At 40.9% G+C, this 27,859-nt stretch overlaps 1 protein-coding gene across 2 annotated transcripts in view; it reads left to right on the forward strand.

The window, feature by feature from the left end:
* spop (speckle type BTB/POZ protein) overlaps positions 1-27,355 on the forward strand; it is a 59,577-nt gene extending 32,222 nt beyond the window's left edge. For both annotated transcript variants that reach the window (XM_028411679.1, XM_028411680.1), the window contains 6 exons: positions 5,650-5,777; positions 17,032-17,209; positions 20,419-20,474; positions 22,649-22,771; positions 23,768-23,910; positions 26,162-27,355. In XM_028411679.1, the coding sequence (XP_028267480.1) occupies positions 5,650-5,777; positions 17,032-17,209; positions 20,419-20,474; positions 22,649-22,771; positions 23,768-23,910; positions 26,162-26,306 (773 nt within the window). In that variant the 3' untranslated portion in view covers positions 26,307-27,355. The remainder of the gene's footprint in view (positions 1-5,649; positions 5,778-17,031; positions 17,210-20,418; positions 20,475-22,648; positions 22,772-23,767; positions 23,911-26,161) is intronic.
* Positions 27,356-27,859: the final 504 nt, after the last annotated feature.

The following is a 27,859-nucleotide window of genomic DNA, read 5'->3' on the forward strand; positions in this document are numbered from 1 at the left end:
CATTTCAAGTAAATATATAATTCAAAGTAGCGTAGAGCAATTTTGATTTTAATTAAAAAAGACCCAACCTTTTTAGGAGTCTTCGTCCGCCTCACTCCCTGTTGATGAATTGGAAATGAATGTGCCTCCAATTCCTGTTTTTTTTTTTTAATTAGGTTATGTTATGGGGAGGAAAAGCAAACTTGTGTGGAATTGAATTAGTGAGGGCCAGATGTGACCACTTCCTGGTTATCAGGCTTTCTGGCTGCCTCCCTGTCTCCCAGTACCCTGCAGCATACTGTACAGAAAGAGTGGAGGAGGGAAGATGGGGCGGCAGGTAGGCAGAAAAGAGGAGAGGTGGAAGGCGGAAATGTGTTTAAATCACAAGCTTATGCAGTGAAACTTGCTACAATCCCCTGCGGTGTAGGTTGTATAGAAAAGGAAATCATTTTTCCTGCTGGGAAACATCCTCCCCTGTGAACTTTTGGTCCCTCGTTTGCTTACCTAAACCCCTCTTCTCTATTTCACCCTCAAATTAATTTGCTTTCTCTTTTTTATCCTTTTTAAGGGGTGTGATAGCACTTCGGCCCTGTAATGTGGGAACACCTCTTCTTAATTCTTAGCAGCAGATTCAGGAAAACGGTTCTCGTTTTGCCATTATGATGACTTCTGTTGGCTGCAGGGAGGATTTTAATGTGGTATGAGTAATAAACAGTTCCTTCGAGGTGTTTGACTTCACTGCTTGACCATTTTGTGAGTGTTGCTCCCCTTAATGACCTGAAAAAGGCTTGAATATGGGGAATACTGAGTAAAGTGAAGAGGATCTCATTTTCCTCTCCTTCTTTCTTTTTGTATCTCAAGGGGCTTTCAGCTATAAATGGTGTGCTCTATGGTGCACACCCCATCCCATTCTTGCCATATGCCCTCCTCCAATCTTCCCACAATCCCCCTGGGGAGACCTGCGCTCTCCACTTCGCTCGCCTTGTCACTGGAGAAAATTACCCAACTGCCAGCATATTTGTGACAGTTTAGTGAGCACTCTGTCTAAGATTATGGCAGTAAAGATTGCTCTATCGGTTCTGGATCATTTAGAATCCAATTTAATCTGGGCCTTTAGGAAAAAAGGCCAAATAAAAACAAAGTGGCTTAATTAAGAAAGTTGAGTGGCTGTGGACTGTTTATGTGCCAGGCCATTGCTTGGCCTGCTTGTACTCTGTCCCTGCAGGGACAATTTTAACATAATAAGTCTGAGTTCTTTAAGTTGGAGTTGTTTGTTGGAATGAGTGGATAAACATGTTGTTACATGGCCACACCGAGTAGAATCATTTTGATGTGTGGAATGCTGTGTACATACAGAGGAGGTATAAATGCAGTCTGAGATTTTGGCTGCATGGTGATGGCAGATTTTGACTGGACGGCTTGACAGTATCTGATGAAACACCCCATCCACATCAGTCAGTCCTTGAGCCCCCCCACTAGTGAGCATGTGTCTGAGTCTGGATCCTCTGATGGTCCATACTTACTAATGGAGATAGATTCAGGCAGCAGTGGCAGCAGCCCGCCACCCCTTCCCACATCACACTTGGCCACATCATTTCTCTCTCTGGCTTAATGTGCTGGTTCTCTCCTGTGAGGCTGTCGGGTGGGTTGTAAGTTGTCTCTTGACACCCCCCTTGTCTCCCTCCTCTTTTTGCCAGAGAAAACAGCTGCCCCCCTGCAGACTCCTGTTCTGACAGCACAGAGAGAAGAGATGGAAAGTTCTCATCTTCTGCCGCAAGCTGTTTTGTATTCAAATAGCCTACATGTTAAGTCTCCCCGACAGACAATGGTTTGTTGTTATAGCCAAAGGCTAAGTGAGCTTATGTGTGTGAGGTGCTCGTTGTGTCCAGTTACGGAAGATTTTTTGGGGTTGTTTCGGTCACATTTAGACTGGACATTCTGTTTCATTTAATTGAAGCCTTTGCCAGAGCCTGTTGCCCACAGTAACCGATGGATGGTGATCAGACATTGTGTGTGGGAGCAGGGCTAATAGAGTAGAACCTATTGGTCAGTCTTTACATAATCAGATGCTATTGACATGGGTTAGGAAGAATGTCAATAGACATGTTTGTGCTGACACTAGTTTATAGAGCTCAGTCTTCAATGGAGATTAGATTTTCTTCTGTGAAAGACCCATACGTCATTTTTATATATGTATCTGTCTGCTTTGTGTGAGCCTGTGTGAATAGATTTTTAAACTGTGACAGTAAGATATAGTGTTGTAATGAGTGAGGTTTTGACCTCTGCACTAATTGCCCTTTGACATCATTGTTGGAAGATGGATGATCTATGGTCATAAATTGTGGTTCGTATGAGGATTTTACTAAAGTTTAGACCCAAAAAAGTGACTGGCAGGAAGAGTCATGTTGAATGTGGCCGCCATGTTGGCTCTTATTTTCCTACATGCCAGCTTGTCTGGCGACCTTCTCTTTCTATGTGCCAAGCGTGTGTCCCTGAGCCCTCTGCCTGAATGTGGATTCCCTGCTCCCTTAAACACCCTGGCACGGTTCCCGCTTTCCTCTTCTTTTCCCCGTCTCCAGCTCAGACTTCATTTTTCTCACCTTCCTCATCACCTTCAGTCTTTTTTTGGTAGGGTGAGAAACTTCACTCTTCAATGCTGGTAAACTATCAAAGTGCAACTGCAAAGTGGTAAAACTTGAAAATCATCGCTGTTGTTTTCTGAGTGGTACATGTCTACATTGTAAGTGTGAGTTTTCACACATAGACCCTAATAATTTCCTCAAACCTTAATGAGATCTGTTAACACTGAATGAGTACTGTGCCATCTCTAACCTATGCTTGTTAATCTTTATTTCTTATCAGTTTTTTAATCTTTTCACACTTTTCCTGATGGATACCTCAGTTTCACTGACTCCCTTCACCACTGCTGAGCTCTTTTTGGTATTCTGGCAGAGTGGCTGCACTCCCGCCACCTTGGCCAGCTCACTGAAAGAGCGAGCACCACTGATGTGACCTGCACTTGATTCTCTGCCAGCACAGGTTTCTGATACCCCACTGGAGATGGCAGCATGGCATTAGCTGAGCTCAGCACACACACACACACACACACACACACACACGCCTTCATCATCTGTATCTGTATGTCTGCACACATTTATACGTACTCACACAGTCACTTTACTGTCATGGATGAGCACTGAAGTCACACCTCTCTTTCACTTTCCCCCAGTCTGTTGGAGCTTCTTTCAGCATTCCCTCTCACCTCTCCACACCTCTTCCTCTTGGCTTCTTTCCCCTCGCCTCTCCCTCTTTCATCCTCTCTCCTCACCCCTTGGTTTTGCTTTGGAAACTGCCACTGGGGAAGTCTTCACTCATCACTGGTAGTCTTGTTTTATACCCAAATAACACAACTTCACAAGTAGTTTCTGTGCCTCAGGACTCACTCATCTGGGTCTCACATGCCAGGACTATCCAACATATTTAAAGGACATAAAAGAGTGGGTGAAAGTCAGCAGTGAAAGAAGAGTTTCCTGAGGTGGTGGAGAAGGATTCTTATGTTAACTGTATTGCTTTGTGTCTATGCTACTATTGTAAACTCAGTTCATGCAAGTTTGATTTTCACACGTGCTCAGTTTGTTGAATATCTTTGGTGGCTGTGACACATAGTGGCAGAACAATGAATAACGTAATGTAGCAAAAAGCAGAGTGCATAGATTTGTAAATTTTGTGAATTCATGCTAGTGTGTGTGTGTGTCTGCATGTTTGCATGGTGAATTCTGTCAGCTTCTCTTGCATACACACCCCCTAAGAGGCAGGGGATTACAGTGAAGGACCCCCTGCATGAGCAGTCATGGGAGTAACTGCATATGCACTGCACTCCTCCACCAATCCCCTCTTTGGTTGCCTGCTCCCTTAGATCCAGACAGGGGATTTGACATAGGATCTTACATCAGCATTGACACTTCATCTTAGTGCTTCCCACTGTGATCTGTCAGCAGATCTCCTGTAGGGATCTCCACGCAAGAGCAGCCTGAAGAGAAGTCTGTTTGAAGTGCCTGGTTTAAATACATGTAGTGTGCACACACTGCAGATATATGACTGTGAGAGGTGATGACCTCATAGTATGTGGGGACTGTACAGCTTATAGCCAGCCCCATCTGCTTTTAACCGCCTTAACCAGGTTTCGGTCATTTTCCCGTCAGCATTAACACTTGAGTTTTCTTTTTCTGTCCTTTCATGAAGCGCAGTGATGACAGAGTGTTTAGTAAATTTTTAATAAAAAACACTCCTGCAGTTTTTAACCTGTTGCATCTTAATGTCAAAGCATTCTATAATTAGATCCTCCTGTTTACCAACTAAATAACTACCAACAGTGGTCTGATGCTAACAGGGTTTTGATGATATGGAAAATTGATCTGTGGCTACTAAACATATCTACTATTATACTTAAAATATACTCTTTGAGTGACAGATAATGGGAGCTGTTGAAAGTCAAAGGGTAAGCACAACACAAATCTGTATTTGTACTTGTAAAACACAGTTTTAAACGATATCAGTGGGTGCTTACGGTATTCAGATCTTCTGTGTGTTTTTTTTGGTCAGGATGGTGTTTCTGCTCAATGCAGTTCACACATGCAGATGTACAGATGGCTAGACTTTGATGGCATTGTGTTTATAGTGGGGTCCTTGGAAGGATCTTAGGAGAATGAAACGGTATAAACAGACTTAAGCAACAAATTGGTAGTTGTTATTTTGTAGCTTGGGGTGTTTTTTCCTGTTTAGTCGTTTAACAATTTGCAGGACAGAGCACATAAAACAGACATAAAGGCTCAAGTTATTACCTTATCCTACCTTATCCAGTGGTACAGTTATTATATGCTCTGAAGAAGAATGGACAACAATGTCTCTGTAAACAGAACGGGTCTGCTGCTGAGGTTTAGCTCATCAGAATCCCAGAGCAGTGCCCAAGGAAGCGCTTTCTCATTAACAATATGGTGAATGATGTAATTTCTCCAAAGAATGGTGTTAAATCCCTCCAACACAGCTCAGTTACTTGGAGAATTTATTGCCTGGTTCGCTTCCTATCTTCAATTAGCTTTAATTTGCTGTGATCTCTGCTGCAGTCATAGTCCAAAGCCTTCATGTTTTGACCTTGTATGTGAGTATTTGTGACTGTTAGGTGACTGTAGATAGCTGTGACCGCCCCCACAGTGTAACTGTTGTACACACAAGAACACCACCACCTTTCCTGTGTCTTTGTAGTGCAACTGAGTGTTAGAGAATCCTTCCTGCCACTGTCAGAGATAATTGGCACTCCATAAACACATGATAATTGGACTGCTTTGATCCCTGCAATTTCTCACTTCTTGGCCAAAGAGGCACAGCAGTTCTGTCTCATGTTTACCACTAGTCTTTATGTGGTGGAGTGAGGATAGAGAGAGTGAAAGAGGGAGAGATATTCTGTTTTCTTCTGAAGTGTTAAAAGCTCCCTGCAGGCATTACTTCCTGCACCCAGCCTCTTTCGCCATTGTTCCTCTGTTGCTTATGGCCATGACTCATAACAAAGTTTCTCTTTCGCACACACACTCACACACGCAGAGCTTAATCATGTTGTTAACGTCTCAAAATAATCCTGTTTCTCCTTGTTTGTACATGTGTTTTTTTTCCTAGAGAGCCAGAGGGCATACCGCTTCGTCCAGGGGAAGGACTGGGGTTTCAAAAAGTTCATAAGGAGGGACTTCCTGCTGGATGAGGCCAATGGTCTTTTGCCTGATGACAAGCTAACACTTTTCTGTGAGGTAACTGATGAGGAAGTGCATTTGAACTCCTGTTATCCTGTAAGGATCACTGTGTCTTCGGTGTCTAATATCAGGCTGGGTACAGGCTGCACATTTGAAAGTCATTATCCTGATGATACTGTTAGATCAAGATTGTTATTTATTGGAGGAGATATTGCAGACAAACACACATTTTGGTGTTGAGCTGTGTGTACATTCGTGGAACTGTTTGGATTAGCCCAAAATATATCATTTTAATCAAATCTAAAATTAATGAATACTTATTAAAATATCTAATTTTTTTGTTTGTGTTTGATTTTGCCTTAGAGTGATCACAACTGTAATTCCTGTTTCACTCATCTTTTTATTCAACACTACCACTCATTCTGTGTCCCTGTTAGTGAATAATGTATGTTTTTATTGGTACCACATAGCCTCTGGGTTTAGATCTCTCTTTCATCACTAACATACAAGCTGATTGTCATTCAGCCTGCATGGTGGCTTGGCTCCGATTTCTCTGATCCAGAGCTGGCTGCTGTTCCTCATTGAAAATTCCCTTGTTGTTTTTCAGTTGTAACACAGGGGGCAGCATAGGTCAACTGTCCTCTCTCTCGTTCCCCTCTGCTCCTCATAATGGTGCCAGGGAGCAGAGAAGAGGTTAAACTTTCTGGATATGTTAATGCCTTAGTTGTAATGCATGCACCCATAAATGTTTAAAAAGCATGGCAGTGGCTGTTTAAAACAATTCTAATTAACCCTGCGGGTATGGAGGAGAGCATGTCTTGAAGTTCTCCCTTTTTGTAGCGGTGCAGTGTGCAAGTCTGTTTAAAGTGTTTCCAAACTGGGCTTATTGACAGAGGGGTAGGAGGGGCAGTGCTGCCTCTCAAGAGCCATGTGGGATGGGGGGTAGAGTTGTGCGTTTGTGTGTAGGAGTATCTTGTGCATGTATTGTGTGCGTTTGTGCAGGCGTGTCTCGTTGGGACATAATTTTGAGGATGAAACTGTTTGCTGGAGAAGATGAGCAGGAAGAGAGAGGCATTAGTTCTGTTGAAGGGCCTACTCTCACTGAATTCCTTCACTCTACTGAAGGGAGGGAGGTGGGGCTGCTGGTTCAAGTCCCTTGTGTTTCTTCCACCCTCATAAATATCTGTTGTAGAGCGGTAATTAGCTAGCTCTGTTGATGAACAAGGAACCGTGAAAAATGTAGTTTATCATTTTATACATAGGGAAAACCACTGTAATCATGTAGATAACCCAAAGTGAAATGACAAAAACATTTAAAATAAACCATGAATGGATGTTTTCAGCATCTCTGTGTAACATAAGGACCATTTCTTTAAACTTTGGGGACATTTAGTAGACCTGCCCCAGATGACCTAAGAGCCCAGTCAGGGTATAAAGTCAGGGACATACACAGAAAAAAAATCCATCTCCGGCATGCTGGAAGTGGGATGTTTTGTGCAGCGGTAATAAAACTGCCAGTTTTGAGGTCTGGTAGTGTTTTCCACCAACACGTGGGCCGGATGGTTGGCAGAGCTGGTTATTGGGTGGAGTATGGTGAGCGGATGGATGGTGGTAAGAAAGTGTGGAATGGTTGTTTGAATCTCGTTTCCTGGTCCTTTTCCATGCGAAAGTGATGCCCAGTGTTTACTGTCAGAGACCTGGCTCTGCTTTCGTCCAGATGGTCCCGTCCCGCATCTGAGAGAGCCCCATCGCCCCAGAGCCCAGCGCTCTCCCTCTTCTCTCTCTTCTCATCTCTTCCACTTCCTCTTTTTGCCCTCCATCTTATCTCTCATTCAAACCCAATCTCCTCCTCCTCGTTTTCATTTTCCTTTCATGTCTTGCTGCCTCCTACTTGGAGTATCAGTTTCCTACTTTTTCCCTAACTTTGCCTTCACCTCTCTCTCATATGCCCTGTTCCTCTTTTTCCCCCCCTTTGCTTCATCTCTATTTGCTCCCTTAATCTCCTTTATTTCTCTTTTAGTCTGTGTAGTTAAGAGGGTGAAAAGGCTGTAAGGAGAAGCCAGATCACTGTTGGAAGCTATATTGGCTCGACCTCTCCCAGTGACCCTTGGTTCCTGTGCTCAGTTATCTCAAGACATTAGTAATTCAAATTTAGCATAAGGAATCTGGCTATATGTCATGTTGGATAGGGCCAACATGCAACACTAGCCACTGCTCGCTCTCTCTCCCTCACTTTTCTTTGTCTCCATTTCTCTTTCTCTCTCCATTCCTGCCAAAGCACTGCAGACACCTGCAGGTATTTAATGAGGAGATAGCTCCCATTAAAGGTGCTGCGTTGGCTGTCAAACGAGAGCATTAGGGACAGAGAGAGATTTAAAAAAAAAAAAAAAAAAAAAAGAAGACGGAAAAGAAGGCAGAGTTAGAAGGCATTGAAGGAGAGGGGCTTCTCAGGGAAAGTGGGCACACTGGGTGGGATCAAGCCACAGGGGTGAAGAACAGAGAACGACGGAAAAAAGATAAGGGATAAAGCCAAAGATTGGAATGCATTTGAAGGGGAATGTTTTCATGTGGATGAGACACTCTTCTTTTACCTTTCTTTCTTTAATAAGACACAGAGGTAAAGGAGGTTAAATCCTGTCTCTCATTCCCTGTCAGAACTGCAGATAACCTCTTGCTTTGAGGTCAAACAGTGGATCTTCATGCTGTAGATAATGCCTATTTAAACAAATGGCATATGCACATGTGTGAGGTCCTGTGGCATGATTTGCCTGCAGGCAGAGTTTTGTTGACTGACAATGTAAGAATTGTCTCTCTAGAAATCTAGTTTGATTAACTAAAGGGAAAACAAGGGGGTTGCCTTTATGGTAAAACTTATGTCAGTCATCTTAAATTGGCTACTGAAAAGCAAAAGAACACAGTGGTCCACCTTTTATTTAGAGTCAGAGAGCTACTATTGCTGGATACATTTGGTTTATTTCACAGAGCAGGCTGTCTGCTGTGGACTCATAAGCAACATACAGGCTAGATTTTAGTCCCTGATAGGCAACATCTTCATCTCAGAAAAAGACACGGTGATATCAGTTTGGACAAGGTTACTAAATCTGACCTGTTGTCCACTGTCATTTATATAATTTGATTTTAATATCTGCTTTAAAAGCAACATTTAGGAACCAAACCAGAGACCGATTTATTTATTTTTTAACTATTGGGCTAAATATTTTGTACACAATATTCATTGGAGAGTATGCAGAGGAAGAACGGCTGTTGATAAATACTGGATTGGCATTGATTTTACTGCCTTACCCTTCAACTTGTACACTTGTGAAATTGAGAACTACTGTGTTCGTGGCTGCTGTCTGATTTAGACATAAATTAAATAAGAAGGAGGGGGGAGATGATGGGATTTCACTTGGGGATTTTTTTCAGGTTCTGTAAACATCACAGGGAAGTGCCATGAAAGAATGAAAGAAAATTGTGTGTGTGGGGTGTTAAGTGAGAGCATCTTTATCTGCAGCAATGGGACATGAGAAACAGAATAAGTGTGTTTATATGTAAGAATTTAAATCAGACATCTAAGATTTGATTGGATCAATCATACAGTCTGGACATGAACAGGTGGACAGGATACTTCAGATATTGCATTTCTTTCTTTTTAAATTTTTCCACATTTTTAAACTAACAGTTTTACAAAATTGCCTCATTAAAATAAGATGGAAATGTTAAATTATGCAGAATTACAAAAAAGTACAGTACTTTTAACAGAAAATTAATTCAAAAAGATAAAAGGCATACATCTGTGTGGTAATGTTCAGTAACCAGTGTATTCTCAAAGAGTGATGAGTGCATAGGTGTAGATCAGAGCCTGCACGTCTAAACAGGACATCCCAGTGTTTTCCTCTCAAATCTTTGATGTGATCTGCTGTGTTTTTTCCCAACTTGGCTACTGCTAGATGTTTGAAAGTCCTTTCTTAAAGGCTCCTCTGCTAGGTCTCTCCTAAGGTGAGGTCGTGGTGGGAGAATAAATGAGTAGGGTGCTGATGTTCAGCTGTTTCTTTCTCTTCCTCATGGTGTTAGTGCGGTTCGCCTCTCCCGTCGGTGGGTAAGCACTTTGCTGGGTGACAGCACCCATCCTTCACAGGGCTCTGCCATATGCTGTGCTGCTGTCAGAGGAGACGACTGCAGATGCTCCAGCTGCTCTCTCCCTGTACACTGAGCAACACACACACACACACACTCACACACACACCCTGTTGGAGCAGGATATAGAGGCAGAGGTGGGGAGCGATAGGGGTGAGAGAGAAAGGATGCACACAGAGATTTGGGTTGGGTGAGGTGTCGGGGGAAGGTAGAAACAATCTTTCATTTGTTGGGAATGAGGTGGAATACATATTTGTATAGTTCTGTTTTTGCATGAATAGGAGAGGATGCAGGGTGAAAAGGGCACAGTCAGGTATAGCAAGTTTGATCCGTTTCTTGCACAGAGACTTGATGTTTTTGTTTTTTTTTGACAATATATCTTCTTTTAATTGATACTGTCTTTGCACCAGCATCATAATTCATTTACTGTATCCTATCAAAGGGCCTTGCTTCTCTCACAGTACAGACAACAGGAATGGAAGACTAAGGCATCTTTTGCTTGCTTATTTATTTTCTTTGTCCAAACATTTCCTTCAAGCACTTCACATTGGGCATCGGAGTCTCAAAGCTATCACTTCAGAGTCTGTGATCTTTAAGCAGAAAAAACAAAACCACTTAAAAAGTGACCCAAATAGCTGGGGCTCACAGACGGCATGCAGGGACTCACTCACTGCCACTGGTGATGCTGAGTGTGTGTCTGTGTGTTTGGAAGCTCTGCCTCTGTGTGTGCAAAAACAAAGTTGGCTAGGCACAACACACTTGGCTGTGATTTGAGGCTCAGGCCATGATACTCGTTCAGCAGCTTGAGTGCAAATCATGCATGAAATATGCCTCTGTCTGTGCAGATTTACCCAAATACCTCTGTGTCAATGGTAGGGTCGGTCTATGTACTGAGTCACTGATAGTCACACAGCTGGTCTTTGCAGACCAGCTCCTGTGAGTGACCACAGAAACAGTTGAATGGATATATACAGCGGTCTATACATGTACTTGCAATTGTCCTGTTATCTTTGCACATACAGTAGTTAGCTTTAAGCAGTTAGCCTCAGTCCTGTTGAATTTTTGGACCACTCAAATGAATTACATGGACTTTATAGAGCCAAATCCCGTTTAAAATTATGGTGCCTTCTAACAGTTTTTCTATTTTCTGCGTTTCATTTAGTTTTTCTTACAAACAAAAATATAAACAAAGCAGAAATATAAAACTAATTAGCTTTTATGCAACAGAGTAAGGACCAACCAAACACTATGTTGACAAGCAGATGTAAAAGCTTTTGTTAGTTGACTAATGAGGTCAAAAACAATTATCATCTGCATAATTACAGAGGGTGCATTTTTAGGTATTGCCTTTTTTTAAATAAGGTGTTTATTTTTGGCTTTTGTTTTATTGCTTTGGGATTGTGGTCTGTGTTGGTTTAATAGTGTCAAGGTGGCAAATCAGATTCTATTATTCTCATTTTAATCTCTTCAGTAACCTGTTAGACCTGCCACAGGGCTGCTAACTGGAACTACTGTTCACATCGCTCAGTGTTTTTGATTTTTGTGAGCAATAAGGTCTAAAAGTAAATAAAAGGAAATGGAATACACGAGAGAGAGAAAGGTAGTAAGAGAGCTGGAGAGAAGGTCTGTGACATCAAACCTGTTTACTCTGGCTGGTTGGAGAGCAAGGGCCGAGTCATGCATTATAAAAAGCCGATGATGAGTTTTGTGCTTCGGGGTTGAGATGACAAGTTTAAAGATCACAGATCTATTAAGCTGTTGCAGATGAAACGTGACTGTGTGGATGTTGTGTGTGTACGTTGTGGTAATGAAAATACAGACGCCTCTGGACTACTCATTATTCGTCTAATTTCTCTGATAACACACCTCCCTCCTTGTATGTCTTGCATACCTATTGCAAAAATGTCCATTATGTGCAATATAGAATCTGATTCCATTAATATTGCAATCAATTATTCACTAAACATGCAAATAACAAATAATATACCCACAATGCATTACTTCAATGCAAACAACTGCTGCGGTCTCCCTTAATTAACTTGTAATACATTGGCAATACATTTTTTGTAAACAATAGATTTGTTCCAATAAAGCAGCAACAACATAATTGGCAGACTAATATAATATTTGGTTTGAAACAGCCCAGACATACTGGGGTTGTAAAAGATAGAAAACATTTATTTTGTCTATTTAAGTCTATTTTAATTTATAAAATTTAAATTTTTAAAAGTACTGTACTGCTACAGGGCTCAACAGGAGGTTTTCCAAGTGCCCCAGGCAGCCAGATTTGGATTACTGTCAACCATTCACTGTGGCAAGCAGGTTTCCACTGTTAGGAAACACTTTTCATATCTATCCAAGGCTTGCAGTGTTTAGTCTCTCTCTAAGCAGATGAAAGTGCTGTTGTTGCTTTGATTTAAACCGTCAGATATAAACACAGAAAGTGACATGTGGAACAAAAGTCTAGTGATAATCTGTCAAAATGGCAACATATAATATACCTGATCCTGGAAGACAAATAGTGATTTTTTTTTATTCAAATTTTAGAGGATAAGATGTCTTTCAGAGGGTGGATTTAAAAGTTAAATTAGAACTGTGGCAGTGGGCTGGAGTAGGTATGTGTAAATGCTGCAATGAAGCTGTGATTTCAATGACATTTCAAAACATTCGTTCCGATGCTGAATTCTCTTCAGATCATCCTCAGCTGCTACAAGACAACAGACCTCGTAAATGTTTAATGTGAAACGAACAAAGCCATGAGACATGAGTTTCTCCTTTTGTTATTATTTGCACAATTAAGAAAAATGGTTATGTAAAAACTGTTAAACCCATCTTGTTAAGAGTTTTTAACCTTGAAATGTGGAGCATCATTATTTCTCTAATTATATACAATTCAAATATGACCACCTTTCTGGCAATGGCTCTTTGAAAATGTACTCATACTCTTTGTCTAGAGCCAGTCTGTCAGTTTGTTTGTTCTTTAGAATGACTTTTGATGAAGCAAAGTTTTGGCTCTTAAATCATCCCCATTTTAAATATACTATAATACTATACTAAATGAAAAGCATTTTAAAGTTTGGTTGAATGGAAAAAACAGCATCTTTAATGATCTGATACTGAGCTTGAAGATGCTCAAACTTGACGATCAACTGTGTTGAAATGGAAGCAGTGACATGCAGGTTCTGATAGCACCAGAGTTGTGTTTAGCGAGGTCAATCAGCCACAATCAATCTCAAATCTTAAAGCGAGACTTCCCCAAATCAGGTTATTATAATTCTGTTACATTCAAATATAAATATTTGCTAAATTAAACAATGTAAAATTGACTGAAATTACCCTTAAAAAAAGAAAATCACCTGGATGCTCATTTAAATATGTCAATGCAGAGAGGTGTGACCTTATGTCTGTGTAGTGCAATGAGGTACTCTCTATATGTACTGTACATGTGTGAACCTGCATCAGACTGAACAGAGAAAATGAGACTTGGGAGGTAAAAGAACAAGTGTTCCATAACTTAATAAATTTCATTTGATCTTTTTTCTCCCCTTTTTCAAACTATTTCACGCATGGCAAAGCAGTGTAAATCCATAAACAAACACATAAACAAGCAGAAAAAGATTGATGCATTATGAATAAATCATCTGGGTACCAAAACTCAATATTAACTCTGCATTGCCTGGAGGGTTTATAGGGAGCTTACGACAGATCCATCTTGATGTCTGAGGAACTAACTGGGAGGCAAGTGCTTTAGTAAGTACTTATCTTGGGAACTTAATTATCAAAACAAATGATGATTGTGGTGCTACAGCGGCAATGATTCTTCATTACAGTTATTCTTTACCTAAGGATGTATACTATCGTTGTCGTCATTAAAACTACTGGGTGATGAATAAAAATCTGTCTGTCATTCAGTTGGTTGGTGGGTTAGTTCAACACTTTAATATCTTCATCCCTGCTGGCTGTTTTATCATGAAATTTGGCAAAAATATTTAGATCCCAGAGGATCACTGTAAATAGCTTTGGTAAAAGTTTAGTTTAGCACCAGACCAGACTATACTTTACGTCTTTAAATCACATGTCTATGTGGGTGTAAGCATCTTTTAATCACAATTTTTTCCCCTTTCTCTTCTTTTATGCATTTGTGTATACACCAGTGTATGGGGGTGACTGTGGCTCAGGTGGTAGAGTGGCTGTCCGTCAACTGTGAGGTTTGCACTTTGGTCCCTGGCTCAGGCTGCATGATGATGTGTTTTTGGGCTAGATGCTTGCGTACCACCAGGAGGACTCAACCTTTTCTTTTTAGACACGTCTCACCCCCATTAGTTTTTGTTCCATCTTTTCTCATCTAATAGGTTACAAAGTACATTCATGGTTCCAGAAGAAAAGCAATTTACCTCAGCACTTCAGTCTCACATCAAAATGTGTAATAGCTATTATTTTCTACCAGCATTCCTGCACATACAAAGTCTGATGTTGGAGGAGTTGGTGCAAGACCCTGAATGATGATTCTCCTGTGTGACCTTTTGTTTCGTTGTTGGGGTTACATCCTGTAATTAACCAACTAAAGATAATGATTATGCTTTTATAAATTATTTAGTGCCATTGTTTGTGCCCTTATCTAGTCATTTTGAAAAAGTTAGAAGTAGGAAGCGGAGGAGACTGACGGTGACTGAAGATGACAGCTTATGTTGTGGAGACTGTCAGGGCAGCCAGTGTGTCAAAATAACCAGGTGCTGCGATTTAGTTTCTGCCTGGTTAAACGGTGGAATAATTGGTCAAGTTAGCCAGTAATTAGACCAGCTCTGCCACGCTGCGTCTGAGAGCCCAGCGACGGGTCCGCCATACTAATTGGGCTATTTATACCGAAACACATTGACCAAGCTCACTGGCTTGCCTTCCAATTTGCTTTTCAGCAATTATTTATTTTTTTTCAGTGGGTACACAGGACATAGCAAAGGACCCGCCTCTCTCTCCTCCTCGTCCTCCTCCTCCTTTGCAAAAACCTTTTTTTAGTCTAACTTGAGCACAATAAACTTCTGTCCTCTGCTCTCCTTGTCTTTGTCCATGTGTCTGTCTCTGTTCTCTGTTTTCCCCTCTGTTGTTTTTCTCCTTCTGTTCCTTTATACACAGCAGCTCCTCTCCCAGGCCTTCTGTATTGTTAATCAGTGTTTTATGAATGCCAGTGTTTGTGTACAGGGGCCATGCTCCCTCATGTGAATGTGGTTGTGCTTGTGAGCATTCCTCTGTGTGTGCAGAGATGGATGTGTGTCAGTCAGTCAGACCTGCATCCCCCTGGAGTGTGATTAATAGAGCCAGCTGTGGAGCCCAGACACTCTCTCTCTCTCTCTCTCTCTCTCACACAGGAATACTTCGGATGCTCTCTTCTAAAGAAAACTCACATTTTCTTCTGACTCTTCTTGTCATTTCTCTGCCAAAAATGAGCTGCTACTATGAGAGACCATCTCCAACTGTACATCTCACCAATAGCTTGCACACACACCCCCTTTTGTGTGTGATGGCTTCTCACTATTCTGTCTGTGGCTTGGTATCTCTGTATCTGTATTCTCTCTGCCTTTTATTATCCCTGTCCCGTTCTCTCTCTTCTTCTGTTTTATTATCTTTTCTTCTGTCTCTCTTTCTCTCTGTTTTTCTGTCTCCTTCAGGCTAACCCTCAAACCTCCATCAGGAGCAAACAAGGCTCCTTGACATTCAATTTCCTGCTTGCCACGCACTTCTCTATTGTATGTGCTACTCCTTCTTTTCTAGGACTCTTTTTGTGTGGGCTGAATAGGTGGATGGATGTGGCATTGGGCGAATAGGTGGGAAGACTGTTGAATGGGGATGGATGAGGACAGGGCCTGAATTTTTTTCTTTTTGTGAGTTTTTAGGTGTCAGCCTCTCTTGCTGAAGCCTTAACAGCAAGGTCACTTTGAGGGGAATTTGTGGGGATTTGTGGCCTTTTTCTTGACAACAGTTTACAGAAACCATTTAGACGGTGTCAGCAATGAAAACAGAGGAACAATGACCATCCTTATATTTAAGGCATCAAGTGTCTGACTGGTCGTAACTGCACAGTATGATAAAGAGATGTGGAGGAACATGTTTAAGCATGTATAAGTTGAGAGTATTGCATTGAGAGTATTGAGACTGTAAAGAAAAGCTGGTAAAGCGTCCATCAGTTCAAGCCCTGTGGCTGCATACTGATGTGTCCTTGGGCAAAACACTTAATCCTAAGTTGTTCTCAATAGTTGCACCATGTGTGTAATCATTTACCACTAATAAACTCTTAGCACGTAACATCTTAGATATGTTGAAAGACATATATCCACACGTGTATAGAAATAAATACATCACTGACTATAACGTTACTTTAGGAGCTATTATTTAGTATGACTACTCTGATGCTGCCATCAAGGACCAATCTAGTCATGTTTTCACTAAAATTAGTGTCATAATTTCCCTTCTGGCTCTTCTGTCATGAATTGTGGATGTGCTAACAAATTAACTACAGTATGTTCTGTAAACCCGGCTATAACCAACTGTTATTGTTTGATTAGATGCTGCTGCAGACAGGTGAAAAACTGCAAGTCAGTCAATCCAGTCTGTTGGAAATTACTTAGTAATTAGCGTGTGAGTGTGAATGTGTGGGTGTGTGTTTGTGCTCATGAGCCTGCGTGTGTGTGTTTGCAGTGAGTCCTGTTGAGAGATAAATGAGTCTGGTTGACATTGTCTGGAACAGGTGGTGGAGTCAGCAGGGAAGACATACAGACAACTCTCATGCACAAGCACCCAGACGCACAAATGCACACATGCACGCACACACTCAAGCACTCCCAATTTGACTTCAATGCCTATTTTTCTGGCTTGTTTGAGAGCAGAGTTTGTAGCCGGTCCGATTGGATAAAGAAGGAACAATAGGTAGTCTTTGAATTGCCCCCATATTGAGTGGCTGATGTATTGATTACAGAGACGGAGAACCAATATTCATCATTCACAGCATGTTTGACCAATTTATTATCTTTTTATGAACATTGCATGCTATTTATTTGCTTCTGCATGATCTACTTGATGTGTTAAAGGAACAGTTCACCTTATAATACCTCTTTTCACCATAACAAGAGTAATAAAATAAGGCAGGTAATTTAGAGGTGTCTCTGTTTGTGTTTGTTTTCAGGTAAGTGTCGTGCAAGACTCTGTGAACATCTCAGGCCAGAACACTATGAACATGGTGAAGGTTCCTGACTGCAGGTTGGCTGAGGAGCTTGGAGATCTGTGGGAAAGCTCCAGATTCACAGACTGCTCCCTGTGTGTTGCCAGGCAGAATTTCAAGGCGCACAAAGCCATATTGGCAGGTAAGAATATCCTTTGTCACATTATGACAAGATAATGGATCTTATTTTTAGCATCCAGGTGCTAAAAACCACTGGGAATAAACTGATGTAAGTGAATGTATTTACAGTTTCCTGAGGGGAGTTTCGTTAGGCCTAATACACTCATACAGCTGTAATGAACAGAGTAAAATTCTATAGAGATAAAAAAACAGGCCATAAACATGTTTTATTTCTGCTGTAAAGTTGGCCATTTTTGTGGATTGACTCATTTTGGAGCCAGCTGGTATGCTGTTGGATAGAATTACAACAAAACATGTGACATCACCATCTCAGTTGTTTGTGAAAGTTCTTGAATGGTGCTCTTCTCTACAGTCATCACATGAAACCCTCCCCATATGAGATGAACGGTTGTGATTGGCACGGGCACGGGCAGACCAGATGGAAATCTGTTTGAACGGGAGGGGGGCCAGACATATTCTGACAGAGCAAACAGAATTAGAACCCAGATTTGTCTAGTTTCCATGATAGGAGACCTGGAATGGAATGGGAAGCTACAACAAGATAAATGAATGTGAGTGAGCTAAGTGGAGAGAAAAATGACTGTATGCAATGTAATTATTGAAAGTTTACAAAAAAGCAAAGCCATGAATGTAGACAAATATATATATGGACTATACTGTACTATATGGATAGTGTTGAAGCCAATGTGCATCGGATGTGAGTAGCTGCCAGTTTTTCAGTATGAATATAATTAGCACCCATAATTATCACTAGGTTACTCAAGTAATATAGACATTGGGTTATTATTCAGTGGCGTTTGTCATTATTCTACATTTCACTGGAGATTTTAAGTTTCCGTTAAATGCCTGTTTCTGAGGCTTTCCACTGTGACGAGAATTAAAATCCAGGGGAAACACTTCATCAAATTTTTAATTTTAATGAATAATTTTGCTTGCCACGGGGATGGTTAAATTTAAATACATTGAATATCCATACACGTTTGCTATTGACACCTTCGGCACCTTCTGTGTGTTTTAATTGGTTGGCAATCTATGCTGATAAAAATATAGTTGCGGACTGCGGAATGCGCACACACAACCATGACGTCGTTTCAGACATTGGCACTTTGATGACACTAAGCATCAGATAGTGAAAAGTTTGAGGAAACTGGTGAACTGTGTGTCTCCGTGGAGATGAGGGGAGGCTGTTCATTATTGGATTTGTTGAAATGTGTGTGTGAGGAGCCATTTTAATTATGTGCTGTTGTGGTTTGGGGTCTTCCCCTCTCTCTCTTTTTCTCTGCTCTACTTGGTCCAGATGACGTCCCTCCTCCTCGTTATTCCCCCTCTTGGCCGTTCCTGTGACAACTCTCCCGGCCGTTAATCGCCGTGGAGACGGACAGAGAGGGATCAAACGAAGGAAGGAGAGCAACTCAAATTGGCTCCACATTGGCCATGTGATCTTTATACCACTCTGTCTGTCTTCCTGTCTCTAACCTTTCCTTTATTTTTCCTCATCGGTATCTCTTTCATATTTCCCTTTTTATCTTCATTTTCCTCAGTGGACCGCTTCTCAGTCTTGCTTCTCTCTTTGTCCCTCTTGAGTTTCTTCTTGTCGGCCTTCTCTTCTATCTGTCTTTCTCTCCTCTCACATTCTGCTCAGCTCCATTTTCTCTCCATGTCTGTTTACTTTTCTTTCCCACATTTCTCCCTTCACTGGTCATCCTTTCCTGCCTATAACCTTCTCCCTCACTCTTCCTCCGACTGTCTGTTTTTGTCACCCACCCTGTTTTTTTGTTACCTCACTGTGAGCTCACAAGTATTCAGCTGCTCCGGATAGAATAACAGTATGTTTGTCCCTAGAGTCGAACATGGCCATTAAGTACTTAAATTGGTTTCAGTGCAGATATTTAGCTCACTAAAGGAAAGAAAAATTTCCCCTCATAAATCTTTCTTCTTCAAATTCTTTGGAATTTTTTTATGATTATAGATAAGTGTCATAAAGTGATTTAATATTATATTATTATATAATATAATAATAAATATATAATATATATAATATATATATAATTATATATATTATAATAATATAATTATATATATATTATAATTATATAATTATAATAATATATATAATTATTATATTATATATTAATATTCAGAACCCTCTGTTAGCCATTTGTTTAAGTGATAATTTGAACTTAGAACCTCTCTGTCCTGTTTTTAAATGATCTCTCACTTTAATGGCTCACACCCACATTTTATTAACATTTCCAGTGTTATACTTATTTGTGGCTTGTCTCGAGTTGATGGATGACACTGGGTTTTCAAATGAGTAATTAACTGGTTAGCTAGCTCTGTGCTAAGAAGTCATTATTAAGTACTTAAATTAATTAGAATATCACTGACGTTGACATGTACTTAATAATGTGTTAAAACATTTATTAAATTTTAATCACAAGCTAATAAAGCATTCATTAGTGAATGATAATGTGAAGTGTTACCCCGTGAGCACAAATTGGGCAAAGTGAAGCGACAGTAGTTTATATGTGATTGTTCTATATATATCTATAACGTTTACTCCACTTGTAAACAAGCAACTGGTAATCGAGCTCAGGCTAAGTGCTGTGATCAGCTTGTGCACGGCCTTTGTTGTTTGTGTATTTGTTAAATGTGTGACAACCTTTTTCTTAACAAAATGAGTAAAGAAGCGATAGAAGAATTCCCTTTCTTTGTCATTTCCTTCCACTTTATTCCTCATTTTCTGAAAATGAAAGGGTAGTCTGAACTGTGTCCTTTCACAGCGAGACACAGAGCAATGTTTGCTTTTACGAGGATGAAAGAGCTGGATGAAAAAATCATATCTGATCACTTTAATTTGTTTTTTAGTGTTAGAAGGGTTTGTGTTGAGCGGCAGCAGGTGACCATGTTATCAAAAGTTAGATCTTGATTAAAGCATAATATATTAAACTGCCTTCAGTCAAAGCAGCAACACCGAATGTAGACTAAATGCACCAGAGAGGTCGTCATGAATCTGTCAGCCCGAGAGAACTGCAGTCGACTTTTTTCCACATGATGCCTCTACTGCTGTCACCGCTGTCAATCATCTCCTCACTCTCCTCTGGCCCTGTGGCAGGCTGTTTACGGATATCAGAGACTTCGCTCTGTGTCGACATTACATGCAATAACAAACCCTCCTTTCTCTGTGTTTTCTCTCTCTCTCTCTCTCAGCTCGCTCACCAGTGTTCAGTGCCATGTTTGAGCATGAGATGGAAGAGAGTAAAAAGGTGAGTTGACTCTGTTGTTCGTGCTCCTTCAGTGATGAGACTAATGTCTAAATTCTAAACTTTCTTCCTGTTGCGTCAGGAAGTGTGTCTGCACAGTGGAAAATTAGCACGTTACATTCAACACAATAGCCTTTTTGTAGTTACAGTGTAGTCTCACCAGTACTAAAAATATATTAATTACAGTGAGAGTTGCATCTACTCAAAGTTGTTTACGAAATGTTTACAATGGTTTACATTTTAAAATGTCTACCTTCCGGTGATTTCATTTGCCCTTTTGCAACATTTACTTTGAGTGAGTGGATACTGCTCCAGATAAAGCAGTCATTTGCAGACAGGTATGAGGTCAATGTACAAATACTAGTTATATTTGTCCTGTTCTTGACTGACCAGTGGTGACCTAATGTCACTGTAGCTCTGACAGCTTTTAAGCCCTTTCATTGCAAATAAGTTACGTACAATTCGTAGAATGAATGAAATGAATAGCACTCAGGAAGCAGAGGGCTTGGGGAGCTGTTTATGACTGACTTATGTTCCCTTCTTATTATTGCTGTATTTTGGTTTGTACAAAAGCTTCCAGTACTAATGCAGTGCTTCCTGTACTTCACTAGCATTCACTGATCTTATTTATAATTTTGCATAATGAAAATAAAATGCATAGAATTTTTTAAGTATTAACACGTTTAAATTTTGATACATAATCAGTTTTGCTGGCACATTTTTATTTTGTACTTTTTTTTTTTTTTTTACATTATTTCAAGTAGAATGGAGAAAACGGTTAAAAACAATGCAGCCACAGTGTGTGCTTCACAGTTATTTGCTTTTATTAAAAAAAAATGTGGCACAAAAAACCTTTTTTAAAAGAAAAAAGTTGCCCTTATGGTTCATGCTAGAACCTTGAAATAAAAGAAAGTAAATTTACGGTCCTCTGACCTGATAAAAATAAAACAGTGTGTGATTACATCCACATGCGTATGTGTGATGCGCTGTGCTCCCATGCCACAGTTGGTTTGTTCATCTGATAGGAGGTGGTGAGATTGAACCGTGGTGATTCAGCCGTCATGTCAGCGGAATATTGATGTCTGCATGGCTCAAATGGGGAAATTATAAAGCACAGAGCCAGGTAATGCATCTTAATTGCTGTTTAAGTGGGCGTCTTCATCAGAAAGAGGGAGAGATGGTGGGCCATGTCCCCATACGATTCAGAGAAAACAGATAGATGGGTTAACACTCCTCTGCAGCACTCTATAGAGAAGAGACAAATGAGCTCATAAAGAAACACTCTAATAGAGGACTGCTCTGTGAATACGAGAGAGCCTCAAACACTGTAACTACAGGAGTGTTGTCTGTTTATGAGACACTGAAAAGCTACGTTTGCTTTTCATGGGAAGTCCTGTTCGTTTCTCATGTGACCTCCACTCCCTGTTTACTGTGCATACAAGCAAAGTAACAATTTAAGCTATTAATTTAAAATTATGTAGAGGGTTTTTAGTTTTTTAGCTGCTTAGGCTGTCTGTTTTTCACATGCCTTGGACTTGCTGTGCATGCAGGGGTGCGCTGTAAGCTCAGTCCAGCTGCTTTCAGGCTGCCTCGATTATTTTTGAGTGTGATTATGTTGCTGTTGAGTGGTCAGGGTTGACACAAACACACTAAGCTGTTGGTACACCCAGACTGACCCTGCTAAAATGCCGCTGGTCACTGTGGTAACGATAAAGCACAGTTATAATTGGTTTATTGCTTTGTTCTTCCTCTCAGTGCAGAGAGAAAGGGTCAGGTTACCGTTTACTCTGCCAGGGAGCGATAAAGCCTACTTTACTGGCTGCAGGCAACGTCTAGGAATAAATGTTCTGGATTAATTTTCTGGAATCAGCTGAAAAGAAATAAATAAATCTGGTAGAATGTAGTTTTGCTGAAAACGTGTTCAGACTGTTCAGAAGGCTTTTTTTCATTATTTGCACTTGAGTCACATTTTGCATCACTGGATGGCTGACTGTCCCTGCGTGTGACTGCTAAACAAGGGGAGCGAGTTGGGTTTTAGAATATTCTCATGAAATAAAAAAAACAGTGCCGTGTGTAGTTTTGAAGGATCGTCAAAGCATTAGATCTTTTCTTCTCCTGCCTTTTATTTAGTTAAATCCTGTGTGTATTTTTCTCTCCTGTCCTCTCCACCCATTCAGAACCGTGTGGAGATAAATGACGTGGAGCCAGATGTCTTCAAAGAGATGATGTGCTTCATCTACACAGGCAAGGCCCCCAACCTGGACAAGATGGCTGATGACCTGCTGGCTGCAGCTGACAAGGTACAGAGGGTGTGTGTGTATCCTTGCACCTGTTACTATGTACATTTACACACAAGTCAGAGTGCATACACCCAAAAATACACCTGAGAAGCACCAAATACTCACCAAACAATGCACAACTTGTAATTCTGAGAAGGTCATTTGTTCCTTTGGCTAAGCCAGTGTGTCCAAGTTAAAGGATATGTTCTTAAATGGTCGTCTAGTCATATAATGGGCATTATTATGCTAAACTAGGTAGCACTCAACTCAAAGAAAGTTGCTATACCACACATCAACACAGTAAGATCAGTCATTGCTGTTTCCTGCCATGTACGCGCTGTTAGACTCATGTCTTGTCCTGTGTGTTTGCTGCACTAATCATCCCAGAGAATCTAAATTATCTTTAAACAAAAAAGAATCATAGACTGTGATTTTATTGTTGCAGCTGCTTGTTAGTCATCTAGAGAGAAATATTGACATTTCCTCACTGTGCTTACAAACCATCCTTCTGCATCAAGTGTCAGAGTAAGAGTAAAACTGCTGTTTCTCTTCAATTAATATTCAAATACTTTGTTCTGCTCATTAGTCAGATTTCAGATTTGCACAATTCTAGTGCACATTTCTGTAAATGTTTTCATTCTAATCAATCATACTATTGTGAAAATTGTGGTGACATAAAATCCCCTGTTGTCTCTGCAGCTTATCCTTAAGCGTGTATGTAAATGAGAAGGTTATACCCAGCTTTTTTTTAATCAAGCTCTGGAAATGATTTTTTTTTTTTTACCTCCCATGTAATCCGCTATTCCTTCATCACTCCCTCCTCCTTCTGCATAACTGTCACCGTTGCTTCTCTTCGCCATATTTTTTTCTTATTCAATTTAAGCCTTGTTGCCGCAGCGGTGGAGTAATTCTGTGTTTCCGTATCATTACACAGTGTGGCAACAGTTGTCGGTGGCAGTGCTGTTTAAGTAATTTAGTTTACCTGCTGTTTCTACTCTCTCTCTCTGTCGTTGGCAGTATGCTCTGGAGAGGCTGAAGGTGATGTGTGAGGATGCTCTGTGCACAAATCTGTCTGTGGAGAATGCCGCAGAGATCCTTATCCTCGCCGACCTGCACAGTGCCGAGCAGCTGAAGGCGCAGGCTGTGGACTTCATCAACTAGTGAGTTACACGCTTATACTCGGGTCATCCATCTCCACAACTAGCTTCATGCTAATTCAAACATTCTAGCTTGAAGTGATTAATTCTCAGGGGGAAATTTAAATGAATCCCCAGGTCAGTTTTGCTGGCATATCATATTGGTACAATGAGCCATAGACGTTAGCTGCTGGTGTTTATCATGTTGCAGGAACCCTGTTTAAGTAAGGGCCTGTACTTGAATGTCTAGTAGAAACAAAGCTTTCACTCAGTCACTGGCTAATTTTCTCATCACCTATCCTGTGTTCTGAATTCTTTATCCCAAAGCCAGACATGTTTTCCATCCATTGTTCATTCCTCAGTCCCCCTTTCTTCATCTTCTGGCCTTAAACATGCCTGGTCTCCATCCCCCTCTGTCTTACATTCACTCCTGGCTTCCCTCCCCTTTTTTCAGCTCCCTGTTCTGTGCTTAAGAGCTCATGTGCCTAAAGGTGTTCAGTAATGCAGATTTCTGCCCCTAATCCCAGTCATTAATTGTGGTTATGGGCGTTATGACAGTTTAATTTGCGACAGACTTGTTGTGGTGGTGGGAAAATTGGCCACAGGGGACTCCCGGCCAGCAAAGCGTTATCAACCCTCCTCCTGCGGACACAATCGACAGCAACAAGAGCAGCAAAACAAAAATCAATTTAGAGGACGAATATCGAAAACAGACGACACAGAGGAACCAATAATCCTACCCCCAGTAGTACTGCAACCTCTTTCCAGACCAGTCTTTACAAGCAGCTTACAGTCATTTAGTTGAGACAATAGGGGGTCCTCTTTATCCTACCTCTGTCTCATTTATTCGTCCTCTCCAGGGATGTAGCAGAGTAAAGCCACCCACAACTCTCTTTATCCACTTTGTTTATAGAAAAGAGCTTTTTTAGTTCAACATGAATCTTAAGGCCTGAGCATATTTATGAAAAACATTGCAAGTATAAACATGAGTAATTTGAACTACTTCTCCAAAATGCTTCTGGGGAAGTAGTTTTTGTTGATGACAGTGGTTGTTTACCTTATGATTTTCACTGACTGGAGGTCAGAGTTTGATTTACCTTCATAATAGTCCTTTACTCCCTCCCTCAGTCCCCTCATATTCTTTTTTTTTTGTGTGGACTTGATTACTTTTCATCCCCTCCCTGTTTATTTGTTTGTCATTGCTGCCATCTTATTCCCCTCTCCATCCCTCCTCCTCCTCCCTGTCATGCTGCGGCTGCTCCCCTTGTGCCCTTTTCGCTGGCCTGTTGCCTCAGCTTCAGCACACTGGCCATTAGTGTGAGCAGGGGTTCACATCCTCCATATAGAGTAGAGTCAGCGGTTGGCTGGAGGTCTAGAGCTGCTGTGTGGACAGCATATGACCAAACACACACACACACACACACACACACACACACACTGCAGTGCCAAGACGTATCGAGATATAAACACATACGATCTTGCAAATACACACATGCAGTTGTTTATTTACACACAATAAAACATGAAAAATGTCATTAAAGGCCACACAGCGTTGTGCGTGATAGTGCAGCCCAGCACCCTGAGGGTGTCAGGAGGGTGGCTGCTGGTCTAAGCTTCACACGTGGGAGATGATAAGTAAACTCATCATCAGTTAATTATGATACTAGTGCCTGAGCAGTATTGGATTATTTTGGTCCAATGAAGATATGGATTTTAATGTCAATATATCGGCTAACAACCTCCTCCACTAGTATTGCAATCACATATATGAAAGTGTGAAAAATTGTACGTTATACTAGACTGTCATACATTTACACTAGAAATCAAAGGGAGTCGGTTCACCATTATTAAAAGTGACTAAATTATGTTACATTCTAAAATATTATGGGTGTTAATGAGTGACAGATTTTCATTCCAAATGATGATTTGATATGATAAAACTCCATGTGACTTGACAGACTTTTCCATCATATGCCCACATATTTATGATATTTCAATGTTGCTTTTTATTTGTGTGAGGTTATTTATCTGAGAATGACCTCTGGGGTTAAATATTTAAAAATATAAAGTAAATACCAGCTCTGCCAGCTGGTATGACAAATTCTTAATGTCTCAGAGCAGCACTCCACACAGATGGAGTCATATAATCTCAAGCATTATGAAAAACTGCCTTGTTGCTACTTTATTTACTTTTACATTCAGTTTCTTTTTTCAAAATATCTTTTTCTGCTTTCCACTACTTCCTGTTCCCTCTCTTTTGCTTCTCTTCACTCAGTCATGCAGCTGATGTGATGGAGACATCAGGCTGGAAGTCCTTGGTGATCTCTCACCCACACCTGGTGGCAGAGGCCTATCACTCTCTGGCCTCAGCACAGTGTCCATTCCTGACCCCCCCAAGAAAACGGCTCAAACAGTCCTAGTGTTCTGGAGCGACTCCTCTCTCCTAACCCCGCTGTGTCCTCCTGTACCGGCAACCTGACTGCTCCTCCCTCACGTCCTCCTTTTGCTCCCATAGCATCCTGAGAAGCCCGGCACTGACACCAGGGGCTTGGTTACATATAGCTAGGGGAGCTGCTCAGCTAAGCAGCACAGAGAATTAGAGGACTCAAGCCATAGAGGGAGGTACTACACATCTCTGAGTGGGGATTGGATGACTTATATATTTATGGATTGCAGCCACAAAGCCTTGTGCATTCCATATCCTTTGTCTGCCATATTGGAAAGCTGCAACCTTATTCTGAGAGTCAGTCATGTAAAGAACTGATCTTCTGGCTTGAAAGTGAAAATTCATTGCCAAGTCCCTGAGATGCTTTTTTGTGGCATATTGTCATGTGTTACAGTGTTAAAGCCCAAACTGTGCTTGTAAAAGAACAAGTAAAGAGGATCAGCCAACCAGGAAGTGAAGACTGTTATTTCTACTATTAAACAGTGAATGTACAATGCATTGTTTTCTTTTTGTCTTGAATGAAAGGTTTGAATGGAAAAGGACAAATCTGAACAGTTTTATTGTTGACTGTCAGGAGTCATCATTTGACATGCATTTTGAGATGCGAACAGTGTTCCTATGGCATGAATGTTGTCAAAAGATCCAGTGTAATCTGCAGAGTAGCACCTCTGGAGAGCAGGCGTATCATACAGTCTGCAGCTCTGTATTTTTCTTTTTCCTTCTTACTTTTCATTCATAGCAGTATTATATAAGCTAATGCTGCCTTTTTGTCAACACTATTATGTAGTTGTTTAATCTTGATTGGTGTCACGGGATGTAGTTGGGTTGTTTTCTTACATGCAGACAGACCGGGTCAGTTGATCTGTATACACTATGAGCTTAAGATAAAACAGAAGTATGAAATGAAATTGCACCTTGAGTTTTTTTTTTACCTTCACTTGTTCACCACTGTGTATTCCTGATGACTGAAGTGTTTACCCCTCAGAATCTATAAAATACATATATTTTGACATTTCTCATAAATGTTGGTGTCCTTTTTGTCCTTTATATCTCTTTGACTTCTCATTGAGCAGTTGGCCACATCCTCCAACCACTGACTCATTAATGCACAGCTTCTTGCAACTTGTATCTGAGTAACACATTTCAGTTTCAGGCTTAATCCTGTTGTGATGAAAGTTCAATCCCTCGCGCACTTGCCGTCGACCTTGGACTCACATCCAGCTGTGTTGTATGTAGACTCGGCTCTCGCTTGTGGTCACATGCCTGTTTGACTGGGTCTCTGTAGCTTTGCTTAGAGAACAGATAGGTTGTAATGACTTCACAGGGAGTTGGACCTTTCTCTTGGATAGTATTTTAACAGGGATTTCTGTGTGTTGACCAAAGCCAAGGCCCAGCGGGCTTTAAGGAAGCTCATCCCTGAGCCCTGCAAATCACTCCTCATCAAACAGTCAGGCCTGGCTACTGATCTTTGGGGATATTCTGGCATTGTCCTGGTGCTCATCAAACACAAGGAAAGACATTATTTGT

This window comes from Parambassis ranga, chromosome 8, assembly GCF_900634625.1.
Source record: "Parambassis ranga chromosome 8, fParRan2.1, whole genome shotgun sequence".
Lineage (NCBI taxonomy): Eukaryota > Metazoa > Chordata > Actinopteri > Ambassidae > Parambassis > Parambassis ranga.